At 43.0% G+C, this 25,742-nt stretch overlaps 1 protein-coding gene across 2 annotated transcripts in view; it reads left to right on the top strand.

Annotated features, from left to right (window-relative positions):
• The window catches only part of LOC139556355 (calcipressin-2-like), a 102,650-nt gene that overhangs the window by 49,117 nt on the left and 27,791 nt on the right, over positions 1-25,742 (top strand). For both annotated transcript variants that reach the window (XM_071370232.1, XM_071370233.1), the window contains 2 exons: positions 9,977-10,150; positions 10,948-11,119. In XM_071370232.1, the coding sequence (XP_071226333.1) occupies positions 9,977-10,150; positions 10,948-11,119 (346 nt within the window). The remainder of the gene's footprint in view (positions 1-9,976; positions 10,151-10,947; positions 11,120-25,742) is intronic.

The raw sequence follows: 25,742 nt of genomic DNA, 5'->3' as shown, positions 1-25,742 counted from the left end.
AACTAAACCGATGCTCTTAGCGAAAATGTTTTTGGAGTTACCATTCTAGCTAATAGGCTGTTAGTTTCCATTTCCTCTTCCAATTATAATGTGGGGAGGTCAAAATAAGGAAAACCGATCTACCAAATCTATTCATTTTATGATATACCTGATGATATCATTCACCTGATCACAAGTTCATTTATTTTTTTCGCTAATGTATGATGGGGTCCCTGGGTCTCCGGTTCGTCTTGGTAAGAAAAGGTTGAAGACCCCTGACTTAGCCTATTTATAGCCTATTTATAGATGCCTTGTTATCATTGGTGGGGGTGGGCTTCACTATAGCAATGCAGTGGTGTTGGTGTGTCCTCTGAACGTAACACTCAGTGGTAATGTCATGCTTTACTGGGCTTTACTCGTAGACGTCAGAGAGAGTTGGATGTTTAGAAACCAGGGCTGCTGCTTGGCCTATCCCCAGGCTTCCTACACAACACATTATTTTTCTCTCTCCCATTGACTGTCCGTGATAGCTGTAGCACCACCGAACCACCATCCCCTCTCCTTTCACCCTCTCGTTTGCTTTTACGCTCATCCGGAGCCCTTTGCTTCATTAGGATATTTATTTCCATAATTGGAGCACATAAACTGTGGAACGCAGTTTAATAGATTTGAGAATGGGCCCCTCCATCTTGACATTTAGTTTTAACAGCATGACTACTACAAACACCAGATGGCAGTTATGAGGATGTTCACTGTTCACCTTTATAGCTCTCTAATATCTAAGGGCACTTAGATCCATCAGACGCCCGCACGAACAGGCTGGACTGTGCTACCTCTGCTCGCGTGTGTGTGTGCGTGCTCATGTACAAATAGGTCTTTGTTTGTGAGCCTGAGAATTGTCAGGGCCCTGTTGCTAGTTGATGTTTAAAAGCTCTGATTGCTACTTCATGGGAAGTGACATTTCTCAGGCTGTATATGTTGGATCTTTTATTTATTTAACCAGGAAAAGACCTGGAAAATACCCTTGAGGTTAGAAACCTCTTGTTTCCAGTAAGCATAGTAATCTTGATAGCCTCTACATGATGGATGTGTTCTATTGGCGTAGCAGTAGGAAGTGTGTGTTTGTCATTGTCTTGTCCCGTGTCTTATCCCGTGTAAATAGCCGGTCTTTTTCGAATATATCTTAAACTCACTTTCTATCCACGAACTAAATATACTTTCCTGCAACCCGCCTCACCCAATGTGGTACGGATCTGCTATTTTTATTCCTTATAACTGGAACTTCCATCAGGGGCTTTCCAGCTAACTAGCTACTAGTCTTTGTTAGCCACGGCTAGCGGTCTTCTCCTTTTTCTCGGTCACCAGCCAGCCTTAGCTCGGACAACACCTGCCAGTCTGCACAGCGCAATATCAACCTAGAGCATATCGGACTGCTTCTCTCTACCACATCACCGGACTCCTGCCGCTCTGGATCATTAGACCGGCTCATCGCAGCTAGCTAGCAGTAAACGAGTGGCTACTGTTAGCTAACGCCTCTGTCCCGATGCAAGCACCAGCTAGCCTTGAGCTAGCCTCGAGCTAGGCCCATATACCAGCGAATTCTAGGGCTACAATACCTCCTTTGCCAATTGGCCTGAACCCTTTATTGTCGACACGGAGCCAGGTCCTGTATGTACCTAACTGACCCGCTCTGCCCATTTATCGCCATTTACTCGTTGTTGTCTTAGCTCTCCAGATCAACACCTGTGATTGCTTTATGCCTCTCTCTAATGTCAATATGCCTTGTCTACTGCTGTCTTGGCTAGTTCTTATTGTTTCATTTTACTGTAGAGCCCTCAGTCCCGCTCAAAATGCCTTAGATAGCTCTTTTGTCAGACCCCACACACATGCGGAGACCTCACCTGGCTCAACTGGTGCCTCCAGAGACTAAACCTCTTTCATCGTCACTCAACGCCTAGGTTTACCTCCATTGTACTCACATCCTACCATACCCTTGTCTGTACATTATGCCCTGAATCTATTCTACCACGCCCAGAAATCTGCCCCTTTTATTCTCTGTCCCCAACGCACTAGACGACCAGTTCTTATAGCCTTTAGCCGTACCCTTATCCTACTCCTCCTCTGTTCCTCTGGTGATGTAGAAGTTAACCCAGGCCCTGTAGCCCCGAGTTCCACTCCTATTACCCAGGCGCTATCATTTGTTGACTTATATAACCGAAAAAGCCTTGCTTTCATGCATGTTAACATCAGAAGCCTCCTCCCTAAGTTTGTTTTATTCACTGCTTTAGCACACTCCGCCAACCCTGATGTCCTAGCCGTGTCTGAATCCAGGCTTAGGAAGGCCACCAAAAATTCAACTACAACTACAACATTTTCCACCAAGATAGAACTGCCAAAGGGGGTGGAGTTGCAATCTACTGCAGAGATAGCCTGCAGAGTTCTGTCTACCTATCCAGGTCTGTGCCCAAACAGTTCGAGCTTGAACTTTTAAAAATCCACCTTTCCAGAAAGAAGTCTCTCACTGTTGCCGCTTGTTATAGACCCTCCTCAGCCCACAGCTGTTCCCTGGACACCATATGTGAATTAACTGCCTCCCATTTATCTTCAGAGTTTGTACTGTTAGGTGACCTAAAACTGGGATATGCTTAACACCCCGGCCGTCCTACAATCTCCGCTAGATGCCCTCAATCTCAGACAAATGATCAAGGAACCTACCAGGTACAACCCTAAATCTGTAAACATGGGCACCCTTTTAGATATCATCCTGACTAACCTGCTCTCTAAATACACCTCTGCTGTCTTCAACCAGGATCTCAGCGATCACTGCATCATTGCCTGCGTCGGTAATGGGTCCATGGTCAAACAACCACCCCTCCTCACTGTCAACACTTCTCCCTCCTCACTAAAACACTTCAGCAAACAGGCCTTTCTAATCGACCTGGCCCAGGTATCCTGGAAGGATATTGACCTCATCCCGTCAGTAGAGGATGCCTGGTTGCTCTTTAAAAGTTATTTCCTCACCATCTTAAATAAGCATGCCCTGTTCAAAAAATGTTGAACTAAGAACAGATATAGCCCTTGGTTCACGCCAGACTTGACTGCCCTTGACCAGCACAAAAACATCCTGTGGCGTTCTGCATTAGCATCGAATAGCCCCCGCGATATGCAACTTTTCAGGGAAGTCAGGAACCAATATACACAATCAGTTTGGAAAGCTAAGGCTAGCTTTTTCAAACAGAAATTTGCATCCTGTAGCACTAATTCCCAAAAGTTTTGGGACACTGTAAAGTCCATGGAGAATAAGAGCACCTCCTCCCAGCTGCCCACTGCACTGAGGCTAGGAAACACTGTCACCACCGATAAATCTACGATAATTTCAATAAGCATTTTTCTACAGCTGGCCATGCTTTCCACCTGGCTACCCCTACCCCGGCCAACAGCTCTGCACCCCCTGCAGCATCTTGCCCCCCCCCACTTAGATTATGTGGACAACTACAAATATCTAGGTGTCTGGTTAGACTAAACTCTCCTTACAGACTCACATTAAGCATCTCTAATCCAAAATTAAATCTAGAATCGGCTTCCTATTTCGCAACAAAGCCTCCTTCACTCATGCTGCCAAACATACCCTCGTAAAACTGACTATCCTACCGATCCTTGACTTCGGCGATGTCATTTACAAAATAGCCTCCAACACTCTACTCAGCAAACTGGATGTAGTCTATCACAGTGCCATCCATGTTGTCACCAAAGCCCCATATACTACCCACCACTGCGACCTGTATGCGCTCGTTGGCTGGCCGTCGCTTCATATTTGTCGCCAAACCCACTGGCTCCAGGTCATCTATAAGTCTTTGCTAGGTAAAGCCCCGCCTTATCTCAGCTCTCCAGTCACCGTAGCAGCACCCACCCGTAGCACGCGCTACAGCAGGTATATTTCACTGGTCATCCCCAAAGCCAACTCCTCTTTTGGCCGCCTTTCCTTCCAGTTCTCTGCTGCTAATGACTGGAACGAATTGCAAGATTCACTGAAGCTGGAGTCTTATATCTCCCTCACCAACTTTAAGAATCAGCTGTCAGAGCAGCTTACTGATCATTGCACCTGTACACAGCCCATCTGTAAATAGCCCACCCAACTACCTCATCCCCATATTGTTATTTATTTATTTTTGCTCCTTTGCACCCCAGTATCTCTACTTGCACATTCATCTTCTGCACATCTATCACTCCAGTGTTTAATTGCTAAATTGTAATTATTTCGCCACTATGGCCTATTTATTGCCTTACCTCCCTAATGTTACTACATTTGCACACACTGTATATAGATTTTTCTATTGTGTTATTGACTGTACGTTTGTTTATCCCATGTGTAACTCTGTGGTGTTTGTGTCGCACTGCTTTGCTTTATCTTGGCCAGGTCGCAGTTGTAAATGAGAACTTGTTCTCAACTGGCCTACCTGGTTAAATAAAGGTGAAATATTATTATTTCTCTCAAACACACTATAGTATGTTGACAACCAGTGTTGTGTCCCCGTGTTTAGCGTGTTGCCATAACCACTGCTATGGTACGGTCGCCTCACCTTGTTCTTGGAAGGATTGTGTTGGTCACATCGTCATGGTGTGAGCAGCAGGCCTCGACGATGACAGTTCTGCATCATAGCACACATTACTCTGTTAAGTCATCGTCAACTCCTATTCACCCATATGTTATGTCAAGACCATGTGACAATTTCCTGGTCAAATCAGGTTTTCAAAAACACTCATGGTCCTAGTTATGCAATATATCTTCTGTGTTGATGTTAGATGGAAGAGACAACAGAAGACTCCATGCCTCCTGGGCCTCTGAGACTCATCTGAAGAGTAAGACACTGAGATGGTACCTTAAACAGATGCTAGTGGTGACCAAGCACAAGCCTTTCCCCTCCAGGGAAAATGCTGAATACATTTTCTTTGTGTATTTCTCTCGGTCCTGGGCCTAGAAGGAGCTGGGGCAATTCTTTGGGAACACAATGCTACCCTCTTTCTCATGCCAGATCTCCTCACTGTCTCCCCAAAGAGAAACTCAAGTTCTTAATCTTCTCACCCTCTTCTCCTGCAACAGGTTGGTCAAATTAAGATCCTACATCTGTAGCATACTTTATGCATATTTATTCAATCACTAGCAAGACTGAGTGTGCTCAATTCCTCATCTGCAATGTACAGTCAGTCTGACCCAGCTAAAGCCTCAGGTCACTTGGAAGGTCAGTTAAGATGAATTAGCCATGTCCTAGTCATTCCTGTCTGTCCTCTGTAGTGGAATGTTGCACCCAGTCAGTCCCTCCTGGTTGGGGATGCTGTGTGAGTGTTCTGGAACGCTGTGTCTGGAATCTCCAGTGAAAACAATGTAGGAACAGAACACAAGCTGTTTCTTGTTAACATTCTGAGTGCAGAGAGAGCACAACACAGGACAGCTCCGAGTCGGAACGGTGAAATACTGGAAGCTGCTCTGCATTCCCAGCGTACCTCCGCTGTGTGCATTATTTTAGCCCAGAAATTCTCCTATTGCCTTTGGCTTGTGTCAATGTTGTCGAAGGGTAATGAGTTTCAATGGACTGGTCTTTTTCATCCAGCGTAATATTTTCTAGGTCATCTTTGTTTATGTTGAGTGTTATTGTTCGTTGTGCTACTTGTGCTAGATTTATTGAAATATGCTGATGTTGCATAACCCCGTGGCAACAGTTAGCAAAATGGCACCTCATGCTTTGCTCTTAACATACTTCACTGTGTGTAGCAGTAGGTCTCGTTTGACCTTGTTCTGTCACCCGTTCACATCACCTGATTTAAACATATAACCCCACACGAGCACCACCACTTTCCAACTCATCAGCTCTGAAACACAAAGCATTGTGCAAGATGATTACATTTCCTCCTCTCCTCCTGCTGTCATCCACGTACTACACTTGAATGGTTCTACGTCAGAACATTAGATAACAGTTGATACCTTCGGACAGATCATTGCTTTGGAAAAGTAGTCGGATCCCCTGTCTCGCTAACGAGTCAACTCTGTGTCATTCTCAAAGTGATATATAGTTTGCATGGGGAAAACATAGCTATGAATAATCTGCTGCACCTTGTGTATGTGTGCATATCTTTCTCGTTCTGCAGTCAGAATGTGTTGGATTCTGTGGCGTTTCTAGAGGTTGTATCAGTCGTATTCATTCCTTTTCCCTGCTCTTAAAGTAATATGTTACATCACACTACGGTAGAGAATATCTAATGCATTCTACCTGGATGTCTCAGTATTGCAGGGACGTTGCTTTGAAATATGGTAACAGTCAGTCAAAGTGAAACTCAATATGCCCCAGGCTACTGCCAGCCTTCACTATCACTGGAGGAGAAAATCAAATCAATCAATCAAATCTATTTTATAAACCCCTTTTTACATCAGCAGTTGTCACAAAGTGCTTATATTAAATACCCAGCCTAAAACCCCAAAGAGCAAGGAATGCACAGTGGCTGGGAAAAACTCCCTAGAAAGGCAAGAACCTAGGAAGAAACCTAGAGAGGAACCAAAATGTGTGATGTTGAACTACAGTAATTATTGAAATATAAAAATTATTGAAATTTAACTACAGTAATGCTTCTGCAAGATCATTTGTAATTTCCTCAATGTATTTTGTATTGCCTTGGACCTAGCTACGCCCCTGGAAGCAGCTCCAGACAAGTAATGGATCTCACTAACAAGAAGTACCATCACTTACTCACTCCCATCCTGTCCTTCCTGGTCATCCTCTCTAACAACAGCTGTATGCCTGCACATCCTCCCTGCCCCTCCAGTCTAACACCCTCTTTGCTAATCACTTTTCTGACATTATTTGTCTTCGAGCCTCCGCAGTGTTTGATACGTTTGTTATGGACACACTCTCACTAACCATTAGGGTGATACGTGTCCTGAAAGCATTCAGTACCTAGCCCCACACACACCCCACACACACACTCATGACCCATCTGAGTGATGTCAGAGAGGTTATACTTTCCTTATCACAACTATCTTTGTACACACGCACGCACGCACGCACGCACGCACGCACGCACGCACACACACACACACACACACACACACACACACTAACACTCCCAAACATACCCGTCCAGATGACATCAGGGCCTCAGCCTCTCTAACTAACTACCTCAGATTCTCAGATTCTGATAAAAATGATAATTCTGAAGCTATTTTTATCAATCTCTCCTCCTGAGCAACGTGCGTTATTCCACCAGTAATGTGCCTGAGCCATTTGCTTAACTAGGAGGAATGTGCCCACCAGCTCTTTGGTAATGCATTGATCGGTCGGCAGGCGGGAGAGAAAGAGTATTTTTAGAACGCTACAGTATGTTCCCTCCATTCCAGCTCCAACGAAACCCCCCCTCTCTTTTCTTCCACTCCTCACCTCGCTGTCCATATTTGTGAAAGAATGTGATCTATTCTCGAATTACACTCACAATGCCTTCTCTGCGGAACAGACTAAAGTAGAACAGGCCAGGTATTTTAATGCCATTAGGCCTATGTAAGCTAAAGCCCTAGTGATGGAACATAAACCTGACCCAGAGGGTGATGTTACTGATTGGTGGATCAGGTTTCATGTGTGACAGGTTCCATGCTAAGCCAGCTCAGATCCACACACTGCCCTGCTGGTGCTGCTTTCCATCCAACTGCTGAAACACTTTCCTCCTCTGTGTGGTGTGGGTCTGAGGCTCTAGAATCTTGGAGATGGATACATCACCTGAGTTGGAATATTGTTGTACAGAGAGGGAACCCAGTCTAATGTTCATGAGTTGGACGCAACACAGGGAGGGACATTATGTCTGCTTTAGCCTTAACTCTGGCTAGAAGTTGCTTCTAGGTACAGATCTAGGAGCAGTTTGCCTCGATCTTGAGCTTAGACCATTCGGGAGAGGAATGCAAACGTGACCTCTTATCAGTGTCTAGGGGGCAACGTCATCCTACTGCTCTGGCTTATTGAAAGGCAGAAGAACATGCTACCGAGGTGAAACGTTGAAGCAGCAACATTTGCTGCTGTATTCATTCCCACTACTCCGACAATGCAGAGGGAAACTGTTAAAGTGCTGATCCAAGGCACCTGCAGTGAGCCAGGTTCTCCTCCACCAGACCGCTCTATTTTACACCCCCTCACCTGTCGAAGGGGAGGAGTACAGAAAACTGAACTGAGCTGTCACCACTCATTTCCAGCCCCCCAATCAGGACAGACACATACCAGTCCCAGCTGTCAGCTCCCAGGACACTTAGTAGGCATCGGGAGCCTGCTACACGCCACCGATCTCACACACACTGACAGGAAACAAACTCTGAGACACATTTACTAGTTTGGAAAGTGACTGCCTGTCTCTACAGACCAGCTCCACCAAGGAAGTCATATTTTCATCTGTCACCGGCTCTGACATAACGAGCTGCTAATGCGCTCTCTTTGTCAGGCGTGCTGATAGACGACTATTGTATCTGAGTGACTCAAAGTGTTGTGAATAGATGTTTTGATGGGAGTGAGATGTGGCATCTTGGAACTATTCTGTCAGACTAGTTTTAACAGATGTCTTTTAAACAATGTTATGTGGTCACATTGTTTATTTGATGGAGCACAGCCGAATCTAAAAATCTTCCTTGGCTCGGAATGTATTAACTGACTAACAAAAGATCCATTGAATGATTGTACTGTACATGGACACGCTCTCTGTAACTTCCCATGCAGTCTCACTATTGCTGATCCTTCTAATGTGGATATAGTGGCTGTCTTTAAACAAGAGAGAGATAAATGAAATCCCTGTTCAAGTTTTTTTTTTTTTTACACATGCACTGCTAATCAATTCACAGCAAATATTTCTTCAGATGGACAGTTAAGCAGCAGATGATCTCTTTAAAAGTGTTCATCTTCACACTCATTACTGGCTAAATGAGGTGGCTCGTTTAGAGTCTGCTAGAACAGCATCTCCCCTCACCACCATGTGGGAGGGAGGGGAAATACTGTAGGCCATATGCTCTGCTCTGTCTTTAATGCTGTGTTTAAGACCTGCTTGTTATTGTGAACAAACGTCTCATTTGGGGAAAGTACCAGTCGTGTGAGTTAACTGAGGTGGGAGATTTGCTTTTCGGTTGAGTGTCTTAATTCACAGAATTTAGTGTTTGACACAATCATCCCTATTGCACACTTGTTCTGTGTATAACCTGGTCTGGCTATAACCTATGAATTCTATCCTGGGGTTATGAGGTATGGTCATAGAGGACAGACATAGCTACAGTAACAGATATGTTGTGTTAGCGATCAGGCTGTAGAGCCCAGAGGTTGTGGGAGATTTTCCCAGAACTGACTGTGGCCCCCTGGTCTGAGGAAACGACTTTCCTCTTTATTTCCCCTCTTTCCTCGACCCTGCGTCCCTCTCTCCCCCAACTCTGCCTTCCGCTGTATCCATAGCACTACACTTCTCCCCTCTCTCTTTCTACTCTCTCCCTTTCTACTCTCTCTCCTTTCTCTATGGAGCCCAGGGCAGGTCTGGGAGATGATGCTCAGATAAGACACCTTTCATTAGCTCTACCCCGCAGCAGGAAATGAATGCTAAGTGAGTGGATAGATTCCAAACACACACACACATGTTTTTCCTCGCTCTCTCGCTCCCTCTCGCTTTTCTCTCTCGCTCCTTCTCTCCTCTGGCCAGGTTTAATGAATCGGCAACAGAAAACATAATCTAGACTGCACCCAATAAAACAACACAGAGACATGCAGCATCCCCTGTGCATGATTAACAGGTTGTTACCTGGATTCTGTGGGGACTGGTGGAGGCTGTGATAAATATAGAGCCTCACCCCAGACACTGCTGACTGTCTCTTTCTCCCTCAGGGCTTACTGTATGTCTATCTGAATTATTCAAGCTTCGGCATTTACCACCTGAAACCATATTATGCACAATTTCATGTGGTTTGTTTTTGTCTCTCTATATTGTCTTGGTTCAGGAGATGTTTGAGGCTATGTTCCTGTCCTACGATGAGCGGGTGACGTTCCAGCTGTTCAAGAGCTTCCGGCGTGTCCGTATCAACTTCAGCAACCCCAAAGCAGCCGCAAGCGCCAGGATAGAGCTGCACGAAACACCCTTCAGGGGCAAGAAGCTCAAACTCTACTTCGCCCAGGTCAGTATTTATACAGTACAACAGGCAGGACGGACTTTGATTTACCCTTATGATAGTTTTGTTGCCTATTGCTGGAAGGAAAGGACACCTTAAGACACTAGCTTTAGTTATGGTGTATAGTTCAGGGAAAAAACTGTGTTTATGGAAAAGGTTTTGTGACCGTTGCAGTGTGACTAACTTTAAAAGCCTCTCCATTGTGTGTGTGTGTTTGTGTGTGTGTGTGTGCATGTGCTGTCCTCCTTGCAGCAGCGTGTGATTGCTCCACATTAGCCAATAGGCCTGTCTAATTCCTTTCCCAAAGGATATGAGGGTCACAAACACTCCGCTGAGGCAGAGAGAAAGAGAGATTAAGTCCATGAGTTATTCTCCTGTTAGAGAAGACCTATTATCTGCAGGACCAAATGTTCCGTTGTGTTGCCTGGAGGCTGGCGCACACTTCACAGCACTCTGGTGATCTACATGCACCCTTAACGCCGTTGGTAGAACGCAGATGTTGCCAGTTTTCAGGGGTACAGTATTTTCAACCTATCCTCCATTTCCCCTGAAAAACGGAAGTGGGGACTCCGCTCAGCCGTCTTTCTACACCTGCGCTACATTAGGTTCATCTGTGTGTGATCTGCACTAATTTAGGCCTATTAGCTATTAGTCAAGATGACAGGCCTGGTGGCGATGATGAGGGTCTGTACCTCACTAGACTAAGTTTTTGTTCAAGCCTATTACTAAGAGACATCGGATTCAAACGCATTCTCTCTCTCTCTCTCTCTCTCTCTCTCTCTCTCTCTCTCTCGCTCTCTCAGGTCCAGAACCCAGTATCAGACGGTGATAACCTGCACCTGGCTCCTCCTCAGCCCTCTAAACAGTTCCTCATCTCCCCTCCCGGCTCACCGCCCATTGGCTGGCAGCAGATAGACGAGGCCACGACCGTCATCAACTACGACCTGCTCTATGCGGTGGCCAAGCTGGGCCCCGGTGAGTCATACCACTATATAGTGCATACTGTTTCTTACAGAGCGACCGCTCGCTGTCAGTTTTAATTTGTCAGTCTCAATCCTTCTCTCACAACTTTCAATTACTCTCCATGTTTCCTTTTCTCAATCATTTCTGTCTCCCATTCTCTGTCTGATCTTTCTAGTGTCCCATTCTCTGTCTGGTCTTTCTATTGTCCCATTCTCTGTCTGGTCTTTCTATTGTCCCATTCTCTGTCTGATCTTTCTATTGTCCCATTCTCTGTCTGATCTTTCTATTGTCCCATTCTCTGTCTGGTCTTTCTAATGTCCCATTCTCTGTCTGATCTTTCTAGTGTCCCATTCTCTGTCTGATCTTTCTAGTGTCCCATTCTCTGTCTGATCTTTCTAGTGTCCCATTCTCTGTCTGATCTTTCTAGTGTCCCATTCTCTGTCTGATCTTTCTAGTGTCCCATTCTCTGTCTGATCTTTCTAGTGTCCCATTCTCTGTCTGATCTTGCTAGTGTCCCATTCTCTGTCTGATCTTTCTAGTGTCCCATTCTCTGTCTGATCTTTCTAGTGTCCCATTCTCTTGCTTGATAGCTATTTGTCATTCTCCCTCTCGTTCCCTCTCTCATATCTCTGTCTGTAAATGTATCCACTCTGTAAATGTATCCACTCTTTAAATATATCCAGTTCTACGTGTGCGTCAGGTAATTGGACATCCTAGATCACCTACCCTCGGTTAAGCAGGGGATCAGGTCAAATCATTGTTGTTTAAAGTGGCAATCTGAAGTTCAAACAATAACAAATCGCCTCTCCACCACTGATATGGTGAACAGCTGAGGGATGTGGCTGGAGAAATGTAACTACTCTCAAACTCATGCACAGAGCTATGGATACAAGGACTGACCATCCAGGATATCAAAATTATAGTTTTAACCATGCATTTGTATTTATTTGCATTTATTATGGATCCCCATTAGCTGCTACCCTTCGTGGGGTCCAGCAAAATGAAGGCAGTTAGACATTTTGTAAAACATTACAATACATTCACAACAGATTTCACAACATATTAAGTGTGTGCCCTCAGGCCCTACTCTACTACCACATATCTACAGTACAAAATCCATGTGTAGATGTGTGTATACTGCGTATGTTATCGTGCATTTGTATGCATGTGTTTGTGCCTATGTTTGTGCTGCTTCACAGTCCCCGCTGGTCCATAAGGTGTATTTTTATCTGTTTTTTTTATCGAATTTTAATGCTTGCATGAGTTACTTTTATTTATTTATTTTAATCACATTGAGATTAAAAATCTCTTTGACAAGAGAGCCCTCTACACATTACAATAAAAACAGAATAAAACAATATAAACGCAACAGCTTCACAGATCTTCATTGTAAAGGGTTTAAACACTGTTTCCCATGCTTGTTCAATGAACCATAAACAATTAATGAACATGCACCTGTGGAATGGTCGTTAAGACACTAACAGCTTACAGACGGTAGGCAATTAAGGTCACAGTTATGAAAACTTAGGACACTAAAGAGGCCTTTCTACTGACTCTGAGAAACACCAAAAGAAAGATTCCCAGGGTCCCTGCTCATCTGCGTGAGCGTGCCTTAGGCATGCTGCAAGGAGGCATGAGGACTGCAGATGTGGCCAGGGCAATAAATTGCAATGTCCGTACTGTGAGATGCCTAAGACAGCGCTACAGGGAGACAGGACAGACAGCTGATCATCCTCATAGTGGCAGACCACATGTAACAACACCTGCACAGGATCGGTACATCCGAACATCACACCTGCGGGACAGATACAGGATGGCAACAACAACTGCCCGAGTTACACCAGGAACGCAAAATCCCTCCATCAGTGCTGAGACTGGCCGCAATAGGCTGAGAGAGGCTGGACTGAGGACTTGTAGACCTGTTGTAAGGCAGGTCCTCACCAGACATCACCGGCAACAAAGTCGCCTATGGGCACAAACCCACCGTCGCTGGACCAGACAGGACTGGCAAAAAGTGCTCTTCACTGGCGAGTCGCAGTTTTGTCTCACCAGGGGTGATGGTCAGATTCGCGTTTATCGTCGAAGGAATGAGCGTTACACCGAGGCCTGTACTCTGGAGCGGGATCGATTTGGAGGTGGAGGGTCCGTCATGGTCTGGGGCGGTGTGTCACAGCATCATCGGACTGAGCTTTTTGTCATTGCAGGCAATCTCAACGCTGTGTGTTACAGGGAAGACATCCTCCTCCCTCATGTGGTACCCTTCCTGCAGGCTCATCCTGACATGACCCTCCAGCATGACAATGCCACCAGCCTTACTGCCCGTTCTGTGCGTGATTTCCTGCAAAACAGGAATGTCAGTGTTCTGCCATGGCCAGCGAAGAGCCCGGATCTCAATCTCATTGAGCACGTCTGGGACCTGTTGGATCGGAGGGTGAGGGCTAGGGCCATTCCCCCCAGACATATCCGGGAACTTGCAGGTGCCTTGGTGGAAGAGTGGGGTAACATCTCACAGCAAGAACTGGCAAATATGGTGCAGTCCATGAGGAGGAGATGCACTGCAGTACTTAATGCAGCTGGTGGCCACACCATATACTGACTGTTACTTTTGATTTTGACCCCCCCCCCCTTTGTTCAGGGACATATTATTCAAATTCTGTTAGTCACATGTCTGTGGAACTTGTTCAGTTTGTCTGTTGTTGAATCTTGTTATGTTCATACAAATATTTACACGTGTTAAGTTTGCTGAAAATAAAACGCAGTTGAGAGCGAGAGGACGTTTCTTTTTTTGCTGAGTTTAATTCAGCACAATAAACAAAAATAAACATTTAATAAAAGCAATCACATTCAACTACATAGAGGTCCTCAATCAATAATGTAAACTGCCTGAGTGCACCAGCACATCTAGCTGCAGTGAACTCTGGAGATTGTTCCACAAATTAGGGGGGGGGACTAAACGCAGATTTTCCCAAATCTGTGGAGACTGGAGGTAACTCTAGTGTTATCCAGTCCTGTGAACGGCTTTGGTAACTTATGATTCTTATCTTAATTAATGATGTTACATATAACACATAACAATCTTTGTCCCCATGTGTAGTTGCAAACTGTAGTCTGGATTTTTTATGGCGGTTTTGGAGCAGTGGCTTCTTCCTTGCTGAGTGGCCTTTCAGGTTATGTCGATATAGGACTCGTTTTACTGTGGATATAGATACTTTTGTACCTGTTTCCTCCAGCATCTTCACAAGGTTCTGTTGTTCTGGGATTGATTTGCACATTTCACACCAAATTATGTTAATCTCTAGGAGACAGAACGCGTCTCCTTCCTGAGTGGTATGACGGCTGCGTGGTCCCATGGTGTTTATACTTGCGTACTATTGTTTTGTACAGATGAATGTGGTACCGTCAGGCGTTTGGAAATTGCTCCCAAGAATGAAACAGACTTGTGGAGGTCTACATTTGTTTCTGAGGTCTTGGCTGACTTCTTTTGATTTTCCCATGATGTCAAGCAAAGAGGCACGGAGTTTGAAGGTCGGCCTTGAAATACATCCACAGGTACACCTCCAGTTGACTCAAATTATGTCAAGTAGCCTATCAGAAGCTTCAAAAGCCATGACTTCATTTTCTGGAATTTTTCAAGCTGTTTAAAGGCACTTAGTGTATGAAAAATTACTTGTGTCATGCACAAAGTAGATGTCCTAACCAACTTGCCAAAACTATAGTTTGTTAACAAGAAATTTGTGGAGTGGTTGAAAAACAAGTTTTAATGACTAAGTGTATGTAAACTTCCGACTTCATCTGTAAATAACAGAGAATGCAGCTCTCTTCTTACAGACAGAGAGGTCCATCCCACATTTTTATACAGGCTATAATGATGAGTTCTAAAATTGTCCCCTGTGATAAAACGTATTGCTGAATGGTAGACTGCGTCCAAGGGTTTTAAAATAGAGGTTGCCGCATGCATGTAAACAATATCACCAAAATTCAAAACAGGGAGAAGCATTGTTTGAACAATATTTATCCTATTTTTAATACTAAGTTGTGATCTATATTTCGATATAAAAAAAACAATCTTGGATCAGATTTTCTATATGCGTTATGAAGGATAACTTGTCATCAATCCAGACACCCAGGTACTTCTATTGAGAAACAAGCTCAATTTGTGCTCCATTTATAGCTCAAATATGCAGGTCGTCAGGGTCAATATTTCATGACCTAGAGAACAGCAATGGCTAGGTTTTACTTGTATTTAACACTCATTTAAGATCTGTAAGTGATTTCTGAATTGAATCAAAGTCATGCTGAAGTTCACGAATGGCCTGCTGCACTGAGGTGGCACAAAATTGTGTCATCTGCATAGAGATGAATGTTACAAGTATTAACAGTGTTTCGTATGTCATGAATATACAAAGTGAACAATAATGGACCCAAAATTGAACCTGGAGGGACACCTTTTTGAATCTCAAGAAATTCAGGATGGCCTGAGTTCTGTCACTAAGATAATTCTGAAAGCATAAACAGGCTGTATATCCCAGGCCTACTCTTTATCATTTCTTCAGCAAAACAGAATGATCAACAGTGTTGAGCGCCTTTGACAGGTCAATAAACAAGGCATCACAGCTCTTTTTAGCATCCAAGGCATGTACAAGATCATTAACAACTAGCGTGGTTTTTAGTTTATTTATTTAACCTTTATTTAACTAGGCAAGTCAGTTAAGAACAAATTCTTATTTACAATGACAGCCTACCCCGGCCAAACCCGGACGATGCTGGGCCAAATGTGCACCGCCCTATGGGACTCCCAATCACGGCCGGATGTGACACAGCCTGGAATCGAACCAGGGACTGTAGTAACGCCTCTTGCACTGAGATACAGTGCCTTTGACCGCTGCGCCACTCGCCACTCGGGAGCCGTGGTTGCTGTGGTAATAATATGCCCAGGCCTAAACCCTGATTGGTTTATATTAAGAATACAATTATCAGATAAAAAGGAACGAAGTTGTACATTAACTAAGTATTCAAGAATCCTTTATAAACAAGGTATTGTTGAAATATGGCGATAGTTGTCAAGATAATTTGTATCCCCACAGCACATATGTGGATTTCCATGCTTTTGGAATACTTCCTGATTTAAAAAAATGTATTAGAAATGTGAGCTAAAAAACATTAAAGTAGTTGGCAATATCAGTGGGTTTTGTGATGAATGAGCCATCTGATTCAATTAATGATGGAGCAGAGTTTGCGTTTTTGCCAAAAAATGTAATTTAAGGTGCTCCAAAGCTTTTTACTATCATTCTTAATGTCCTTTATCTTTGTTTCATAGTGTAGTTTCTTCTTTTTATTTAGATTAGTCACATGACTTCTCAATTTGCAGTACGTTTGTCAATCAGTTGTACAGTCAGACCTATTAGGGCGGCGCACAATTGGCTCAGCATCGTCCGGGTTAGGGGAGGGTTTGGCCGGGGTAGGCCGTCATTGTAAATAAGAATTTGTTCTTAACTGACATGCCTTGTTAAATAAAGGTAGAAACATGCAATTTCTTTTGCCTCATCCTTTCAACCATGCAGTTTTTAAATTCCTCATCAATCCACAGGGATTTAACAGTTTTTAGTCATTTTCTTAATGGGTGCATGTTTATTAGTAACTGGGATAAACAATTTCATAAATGTGTCAAGTGCAGCATCTGGTTGCTCCTCATTACACACCACGGACCAACAAATATTCTTTACATCAACAACATAGGAATCGCTACAAAGCTTTGTATGACCTCTTATGCACTATATTAGGCCCAGCCTTTGGAACTTTGATTTTCCTAGATATGGCTACTATGTTGTGATCACTACATACGATGGATTTGGTTACTATTTTCAAACACATTTCTGCAGTATTAGTAAAGATGTGATCAATACATGTTGATGATTTCATTCCTGTGTTGTTTGTAACTACCCTGGTAGGTTGATTGATAACCTGAACCTGTTTGCAGGCACTAGTTACAGTTTAAAGCTTTCTTTTGAGTGGGCAGACTTATGAAAGCCGGTCAATATTTAAATCACCCATAAAATATACCTCTCAATTGATATCACATACATTGACAAGCATTTCACACGTTATCCAGATACTGACTGTTAACACTTGGTGGTCTATAGCAGCTTCCCACCAGAATGGGCTTTAGGTGAGGCAGATGAACCTGTAGCCATATTACTTCAACAGTATTTAACATGAGATCCTCTCTAAGCTTTACAGGAATGTGGTTTTGAATATAAACAGCCACACCTCCACCTTTGGCATTTCTGTCTTCTGTAGATGTTCTAACCATGTATTGCTACCACTGTATCATCAAAGGTATTATCTAAGTGAGTTTCAGAGATTGTCAGAATATGAATGTCATCTGTTACTAGTGTGACGGCCCCTCCCTGCTCTGTCCACTGGGTTTTGCTGTGCTTACTTCCTGCAGGAGATTGGTGGGTGGAGCTGGGAGGGTCGTCAGTGCTGATGGGGCTCAGCTGTGGCATAAAGCCACTGTTTCCCCATTCAGCAAGAGATTCCTCTCTCCATGCCTTCCGTTGGTTGTTTCATTGTGGCTTTGTGCAGTTGAACCCTAATTTATGCTTCATGCCTCATCTGAAAAAAAGTGTTTACTTTATTTATGGAATAAATTCACTTCATTCAGTGTGTGGTTTCCCATTGTTTGTTACAATCTTGAGCCAGGTTGTAACACTAGCAAATGATTGATTTCATGAACCTTGTTTCTTAAACTACATACATGAGCTACTTTTAACACTTTTCTGGGATTCTTAATTGTTTTTCTTGCATTACTGGGAAGCTTAGCAGAGGTAGACATGCTTGGGTTATTTATGTTAGTGCTGGGTGAGCTGCACACAGTGTACTTCCTGCTAGGGCACCCCACCTCTGTGCTAACAGTATAACTCCGGTTCATAGGCATATGATTTTTGCATACAATAGCTGTAGGATCAGCAGAGGCATTCAGGGCAGTAAGAGGGACAAAAATTAGGTTACTTACATTGTCTTCCAAGGCCTGTAGAATAATGTACATTTGCTGAAGCATTATGACAACTCAGCGACACAATTTGTAGGGCTTAAATGAGCTGGGCTTGGGTCATTGATAAGTTATTGTTTCAACGCAGCCTTAAATTGCTGTGAAAGGATCCAAGAGTCCAAATGATGTGGGTGGATCCCATCCTCCTTATAACATGAGCTTTGTTTCCAGAAGGTATCAAAATTGTCAATAAATGTTACACAATAGTCTCGTAGCCAGTAATGGAGGGCTAAAAGTCTGCTGAACCATTCAATGCCACGATTTAGAGGGCAGAGGGACACATGTTTTGAGGAAATACAGTGTTTGTTTATGTTTACATTGTTTACAAACATGAGTAACATGAGTAACAAGCTGATGGGGTATGACAGTTGAACTAAGTTTTGAGGCATTTATTTATAAGTTATTTTCTTCAATAATCAATTGGTATATTTCATTAATTTAAAAGTCTTAAAATGGATGTAGCAACTACAGGGTGCCTCTTTAAAGGGTTGATGGTCTCAAGTCACACCGGCCAGAACATGTACCTTTTTAAACGTCTTAGTATTCATAGAATACGTCTTCTGGCATCAATCACTGTCTGTTCTATAATCAGCCCTAATTCAACCCTCTGTGTACAGAACAAGGGCATAGAGACACAACAACAAAGACTGAGAGTGAAGGAGAATTTATATGAGCTGGACCCCAGTTGACCTTCAGATGCCGTATAGAGACATCAATACGTTTTACTGCCATGCAATGTAAAGCCCTTTGAGTCCTTAAAAATACTTTATGATCATAACAAGAGTATTAACTCCTGTATCTTTCCACTTCAGAGTATAGGGAAGGTTGTGTTCTGGCGTTTATGACCGTGTCATGTCCAGTTAGTGTTTGTAGTGGACCACACATGTTGACCGACCGAGTAGATGACCGCTCAGGATGTAACCGTCCATTTCACAAGAGTCAGTCAGGTCAACCTCTCTACAACCCCAGCTGTTGGTCTAATTAAGTACTGTTCCCATGGGGAATGTGTTCCACAAGATTTATTTCAGGCAACAAGCTATTTACATATGTATTTAAACTGAGGAAGGACATTCCGCACAAGGTTGTGTGTGACATTATAGTAAAAGAGGGGAGAGTTCATCTAAAATAACTATGTATTTAGATCCATGGACATGTTTAGCTCTGTCTGTCAGACTATGCAATATTGCCCAGGAGGCTTCCTATGACATGTATTGATTTAAAAAGCATTTCACACACAGTAAAATATGAGGTTGAGATGGATCAACTTGTCTGTCTGTAATACAGTATCTCTCACCAGTTTAAGACACGAGGCATCACTTTTGATTTAAAGAACAGCACTCCAGTCAGAATGTATCCTATCCGCCATCACTCCTCTGCTCCAGTCTGCCTCTGCTTTTCATGCCATCAGAGGGGCTGTGCTAGTGTGCTAAATGTAATATGCCACCGACTTGAAAGAGCTGCATGCCAAAGCAGTGCCACTCTCTCCACAAAGGTTCTGCTGCGCGTCGCCATGTCAACCATAAATAATGCATGAGGCTGAGAGACATCGACGACCTGTGCCTACTGAACCCGATACACCACGGGCTTATTCATCTCTGCTATGAGAGGAATATCAACAGTCCTCTCATTAAAGGAAAACTTCACCGCCAGACACTATTTGGTGTGTTTTTCCAGTCTCCCTACATAATTCTGATTGATGAGAGGGTGTTTCAGACATAATTATGCACTATAGCTGGATTATTTATTTTTTTCGTGCTAGGAGACGTCTAATCTAAAAAATAAATGCTGTCACGTTTTGTAGCAATAATTGTGGCCTTTGTGTTTCGCCGATTGCATGATCACGATAGCAGCGATTAGATATGGTTGTCCTTGCTCAATAGAGCCTTTGGACTGCCAGGACATTGCAGGATATCTAAATTGACTCATTTTCCCTTGCTTTGTAAAGACTACAGCCTGACGGGTGGTCTACTTTCTTGTTTCCACTTTCGAAATCAGGCTTTTCAAAACACGGGCGGTACAAGTTTACAGCTTCACTAGAGACATGTTACCGTGCACTATCTATCGGAGATTGCTAATGAATTAGCTACAATGGCTGTTTCTGATGATTCCTCTTTCCAAGAAGAACTGGACATTGATTTTTTTTAAATGTTCTTTTACATAGGAACATACAGCCCTATTTATTTGAGCCGGAATACACTGAAGAGGAGTTGAGACCGAGAAAAATAATTGCGAGACAAGCAAGCAGTGGCGGTAGCCTAGACCAGCTGGACCAGGACTCAGGAGGGCAAATGACAAAGAAGTAAGTTGTTTTGCTGTCGGTAGCTAGCTAGTATTATAAACTGGGTGGTTCGAGCCCTGAATGCTGATCGGCTGATCGACCCGTATACCACGGGTATGTCAAAACAGTTATTTTTACTGCTATAATTACGTTGGTAAACAGTTTATAATAGCAATAAGGCACCTCAAGGGTTTGTGATATATGGCCAATATACCACGGCTAAGGGCTGTATCCAGGCACTCCTCGTTGTGTCTTGCTTAGGAACAGCCCTTAGCCGTGGTATATAGGCCATATACCACACCTCCCAGGGCCTTATTGCTTAAATATAACCTCTCTTTTTACACAAAGCAGTGTTGTACAGTACAATTTGGTGATTAAGTCGGCCTTAACAGGACTTGTAAGTACCATTACAAGACAAGTTTAGCCAGCTAGCTGCTTTTGCTATACTTAAAATGTACTGTAGTCTAATGTTATAGCTATTTACCTAACTAGCCTAGCTAGCCTCAGTGCCTCTCATTAGGAGCAAAACTGGATAAATGTTTGGATGATTATGGTGGAGAGTAAAGGAATGACTTTGGCTTTATTACTCATATTCGTCTTGGAGTAACTATACCTGTGTGTTATAGCTTGTAAGTCGCTCTGGATAAGAGCGTCTGCTAAATGACTTAAATGTAAATGTAAATAGCTAGCTAGCTAACATGTGTCAGTGTGATGTCTCATATTCTACACCATGCTGCTACAGTAGGAACAGACAGTACACAGCGATTGCCCATGAATGTCTAATAGTGTTTTCGTCTTTCTCTCGCAGACAATACCGCTTGGATACAAAGAAGTTGATGACTCTCAAGAGGAGATGCGAAAGGTCCTATAACAACAATCGCCCCTTGTATCAAAGTGACTCTGAACACCTCACTGCACCACCCCAACATACCCTATGCAAGTATTCCCTTTGTAGAACTGTGGTATGTATTATAAGCATTCGTAGTATATTTATCTTCTACTGTATATACAGTTGAAGTCGGAAGTTTACATACACTTAGGTTGGAGTCATTAAAATTGGTTTTTCAACCACTCCACAAATTTCTTGTTAACAAACTATAGTTTTGGCAAGTCGGTTAGGACATCTACTTTGTGCATGACACAAGTAATTTTTTTCCAACAATTCTTTACAGACAGATTATTTCACTTATAATTCACTGTATCACAATTCCAGTGGGTCAGAAGTTTACATACACTAAGTTAACTGTGCCTTTAAACAGCTTTGAAAATTCCAGAAAATTATGTCGTGACTTTAGAAGCTTCTGATAGGCTAATTGACATAATTTGAGTCAATTGGAGGTGTACCTGTGGATGTATTACCTTCAGACTAGGTGCCTCTTTGCTTGACGTCATTGGAAAATCAAAAGAAATCAGCCAAGACCTCAGAAAAACCATTGTAGACCTCCACAAGTCTGGTTCATCCTTGGGAGCAATTTCCAAACGCCTGAAGGTACCACGTTCATCTGTACAAACAATAGTACGTAAGTATAAACACCATAGGATCACGCAGCCGTCATACTGCTCAGGAAGGAGACACGTTCTGTCTCCTAGAGATGAACGTACTTTGGTGCGAAAAGTGCAGATCAATCCCAGAACAACAGCAAAGGACCTAGTGAAGATGCTGGAGGAAACAGGTACAAAAGTATCTATATTCACGGTAAAACAAGTCCTATATCGACATAACCTGAAAGGCCGCTCAGCAAGGAAGAAGCCACTGCTGCAAATCCGCCATAAAAAAGCCAGACTATGGTTTGCAACTGCACATGGGGACAAAGATCGTACTTTTTGGAGAAATGTCCTCTGGTCTGATGAAACAAAAATACAACTGTTTGGCCATAATGACCATCATTATGTTTGGAGGAAAAAGGGGATGCTTGCAAGCCGCAGAACACCATCCCAACTGTGAAGCACGGGGGTGGCAGCATCATGTTGTGGGGGAGCTTTGCTGCAGGAGGGACTGGTGCACTTGACAAAATAGATGGAATCATGAGGTAGGAAAATGATGTGGATATATTGAAGCAACATCTCAAGACATCAGTCAGGAAGTTAAAGCTTGGTCGCAAATGGGTCTTCCAAATGGACAATGACCCCAAGCATACTTCCAAAGTTGTGGCAAAATGGCTTAAGGACAACAACGTCAAGGTATTGGAGTGGCCATTACAAAGCCCTGACCTCAAGCCTATAGAAAATGTGTGGGCAGAACTGAAAAGGCGTGTGTGAGCAAGGAGGCCTACAAACCTGACTCAGTTGCACCAGCTCTGTCAGGAGGAATGGGCCAAAATTCACCCACTTATTGTGGGAAGCTTGTGGAAGGCATGGTGAAAATCTGAGTTTAACTGTATTTGGCTACGGTGTATATAAACTTCTGACTTCAACTGTATGTCATACATTGACATAACAGTCCCTGCATACTGCTGTGTAAACTCACCTCGGTCTCCAGAGCAAATAAACTTTGTCTTGAATACAAGCCATGTTTACTTATTTGTTATATTGATAGACTAATCTACATGTTTACTTGCCAACAAATTAAAGTTTAAATTATACACCAACTCCCTGCATAATTTGTTTTAGCAGTAAGATTGAACCTAGATTATCCAAATATATTTCATGAATATCACAATGAATTGATCCAGAAGTTGAAGTCAGCACTTTATTGGTTTCTGATAATCTATATTATACAACGGGTAGTTCTAATTCTGAATGGTGATTGGTTAAAACTGCATTCCAGCCGGTGTCTATTTCACAAGTTACCACCAGCTAAATCTATAACGTTAAAATGCCTATCTGACTGCACAAGCCACTGTCTCATCAGCCCAGCCAGGCAATTTATAAACTTGATCTCCACTGTAAAAAGCATCTAGACATTATCTCACATATCTTTTAGACTAACATTTAGTTTTCAACAGCGGAGATTTGTATAAACCTTGCTGTTTGTCCCTCCGACATTTGCAACCTTGTTTCAATATTCAAATTTTATCTCCAGCTGTCCCATAGTAATGAACGTGTCGGGAGTCGGGACGAGACAGACAGGCAGGCAGCGTTTCTCAGACAGTCGAAATCATGAATCAGCTGGCATCATTTAATCTATATTATACTAGAACATGAGTCTAACTGAATATGGATGTGGTGTTAGTTGAATGTTCTTCAGCTGGTGAACCTCTGCTTGTGAAGGGTAATGGCAGCTGGTTTAGCAGGCTTTGGCGATGTTCTTCACCAGACACTGCTTCGACCTCTTGCAGAAGATTTGTATGTTCCGCAAGTGTCCTGGAAAGACATGAAGAGGATGTGTAAAACATCAATACTGATCATGAGGATGTGTAACCATACAATAAACCATGTTCATCTGTAAACAAAAAAGATACAGTAGACTGGTACAGTATGTGTTCTGTTAGAGTTAATAATGGGGCATTGAGATGGACTGTTAGTAACGATGCGAAAAGTTTGATGGGGGCTTGACTTGTAGACAGTCCAGTTGTGTATTGTTGTATATGAGTGCCTACAGTTGTGCTGTTGAGTAGACAAGCACTGCCAACAATACAGTAAATATGTTGGAAGAGTACACTAACAGCCCTCACCCCTGCCAAAGAACTGACTGCAAGGGTGTAAAAAGTTTGAGGAGAATAGTTTAGTGTATTGGTGATTTTGTTTTCTCAAGAGGGTATTGTGCTTTCATAAATACCTTTGGCTGTCCTGGCTTGTTTCAACGTCAGATGATGTTGAGTTTAGGCTTATTCCAGGCTGAAAGCCTTCATCCAATGGGTCTATAGGCTCTGTACTACTAACGCTGGTGTCAAGGTCATCATCAGTAGCAGGATTAGTCTGAAGGACACACAGTAGTCAGTGATTAGACAACATTTTACTACTTTGTCCCCATCAATACACACTCAAACAAGGTACAATATCCACCCTCCACGCTCATCAATAGATCATGCATGCTAACCTTCACACACACCATCCCCTCCTTACTAATACCTTATTTTCTCCAATGTAGACTTCAAGCCTTGTATGAACAATCAACTAAGCCTCCACTACACAGAGAAAACGACAGTAGAAGTTGTAGCCTACTTGTAAACACACCAGCTATGACAACAAGACACGGACTATGTATATGCCTAGCTCCAGTATATTTATTTACTCGTCATGGAAAGATTTAGTAGATTTTAGTACGATTTTAGAAGGTGACTTACACTTACTAGTTCCTGGTGTTGAGCTTGATGTTGATGCCGCTGCAGATGTTGATGCGTTCGGACTCAAAATAGAACATAAACAAATGTAGTTCGCTAGCTAGCTAGTTAGATAAGTAACGTTAACTACATTACCTCAGCTTAGCTTCTTTTCTGTTGCACTGATGTTGGCTGATCGGATGCCTTCCTCTTTGTAGAGAAGAGGGAAATCGATGGAATAGCATCACTTTTTTCAGACTTCCGTTTCGAAATCCTCTGGCTGAAAGTGCTGGCTACAAACAGTCATTTTTATATTTCTCACACCCTTTAAATCGCACCATCTGATAAACAACACAATCAATCCCTCCCCCACTCCTCTAGGTTGGAATCACCTCAGCCACTGTGTCAGGCAGTCAGTCAGGAGAGAGTGACAACCACAATTGTGTCTGGTGTGGTAATGATGGCCGTCTTTGAGTTAGAGGTTTAGTCAGAGCAAGCAGCGGATGCAAATGTCAATCAGTCAGCTATCATGTCTTGTTCTTGTTTATACTACATCTAAATGGAATGTCATTCATCTTTTTGTCTGGCATTTTTTTTATAGCTCACTAAATGCCTAATACTAGAGTGCTTTTTTTGTCCAGTAGTAGGCCTAACCCTACTCAAAAAGCCAAGATTGGTATGATGATTATATAGTGTCCAGTAGTTAAGCTTAGTATTGTGAAAGCTAGGCTACTACGCTCTGAGAATGCTCCATTTCAGTGAGTATCTAAATGTGCAAGGATTATACAGTATTCCATACCGCCAGAGTCAAGCCCACCTCAAGCCCTTCCTGGAAAGAGCCTCAATTTCTCATCAGAACAGCTGTTTCACAGAATCTGGCCATTTTGCTTATTTTAACTAGACGTAGCTTGAGCTGCCAATCGCACGGTTAACTCCCATAGTAAACACCCTTCGTCCCAGACAATGATATAAAGAGAGAGGGGGAGTAAGCACCTGCAGTTCCTTGCTAACCTCTCTTCTATTTTAAGTATCTCTCTCTTCTATTTTAAGGATCTCTCTCTTCTTCTATTTTAAGCTGCAGTGGCTGTTAAAATGGCTCCAGGT

The sequence above is a fragment of the Salvelinus alpinus genome, chromosome 27 (assembly GCF_045679555.1).
Source record: "Salvelinus alpinus chromosome 27, SLU_Salpinus.1, whole genome shotgun sequence".
Classification (NCBI taxonomy): domain Eukaryota; kingdom Metazoa; phylum Chordata; class Actinopteri; order Salmoniformes; family Salmonidae; genus Salvelinus; species Salvelinus alpinus.
This window is presented reverse-complemented; position numbering and strand designations above follow the sequence as displayed.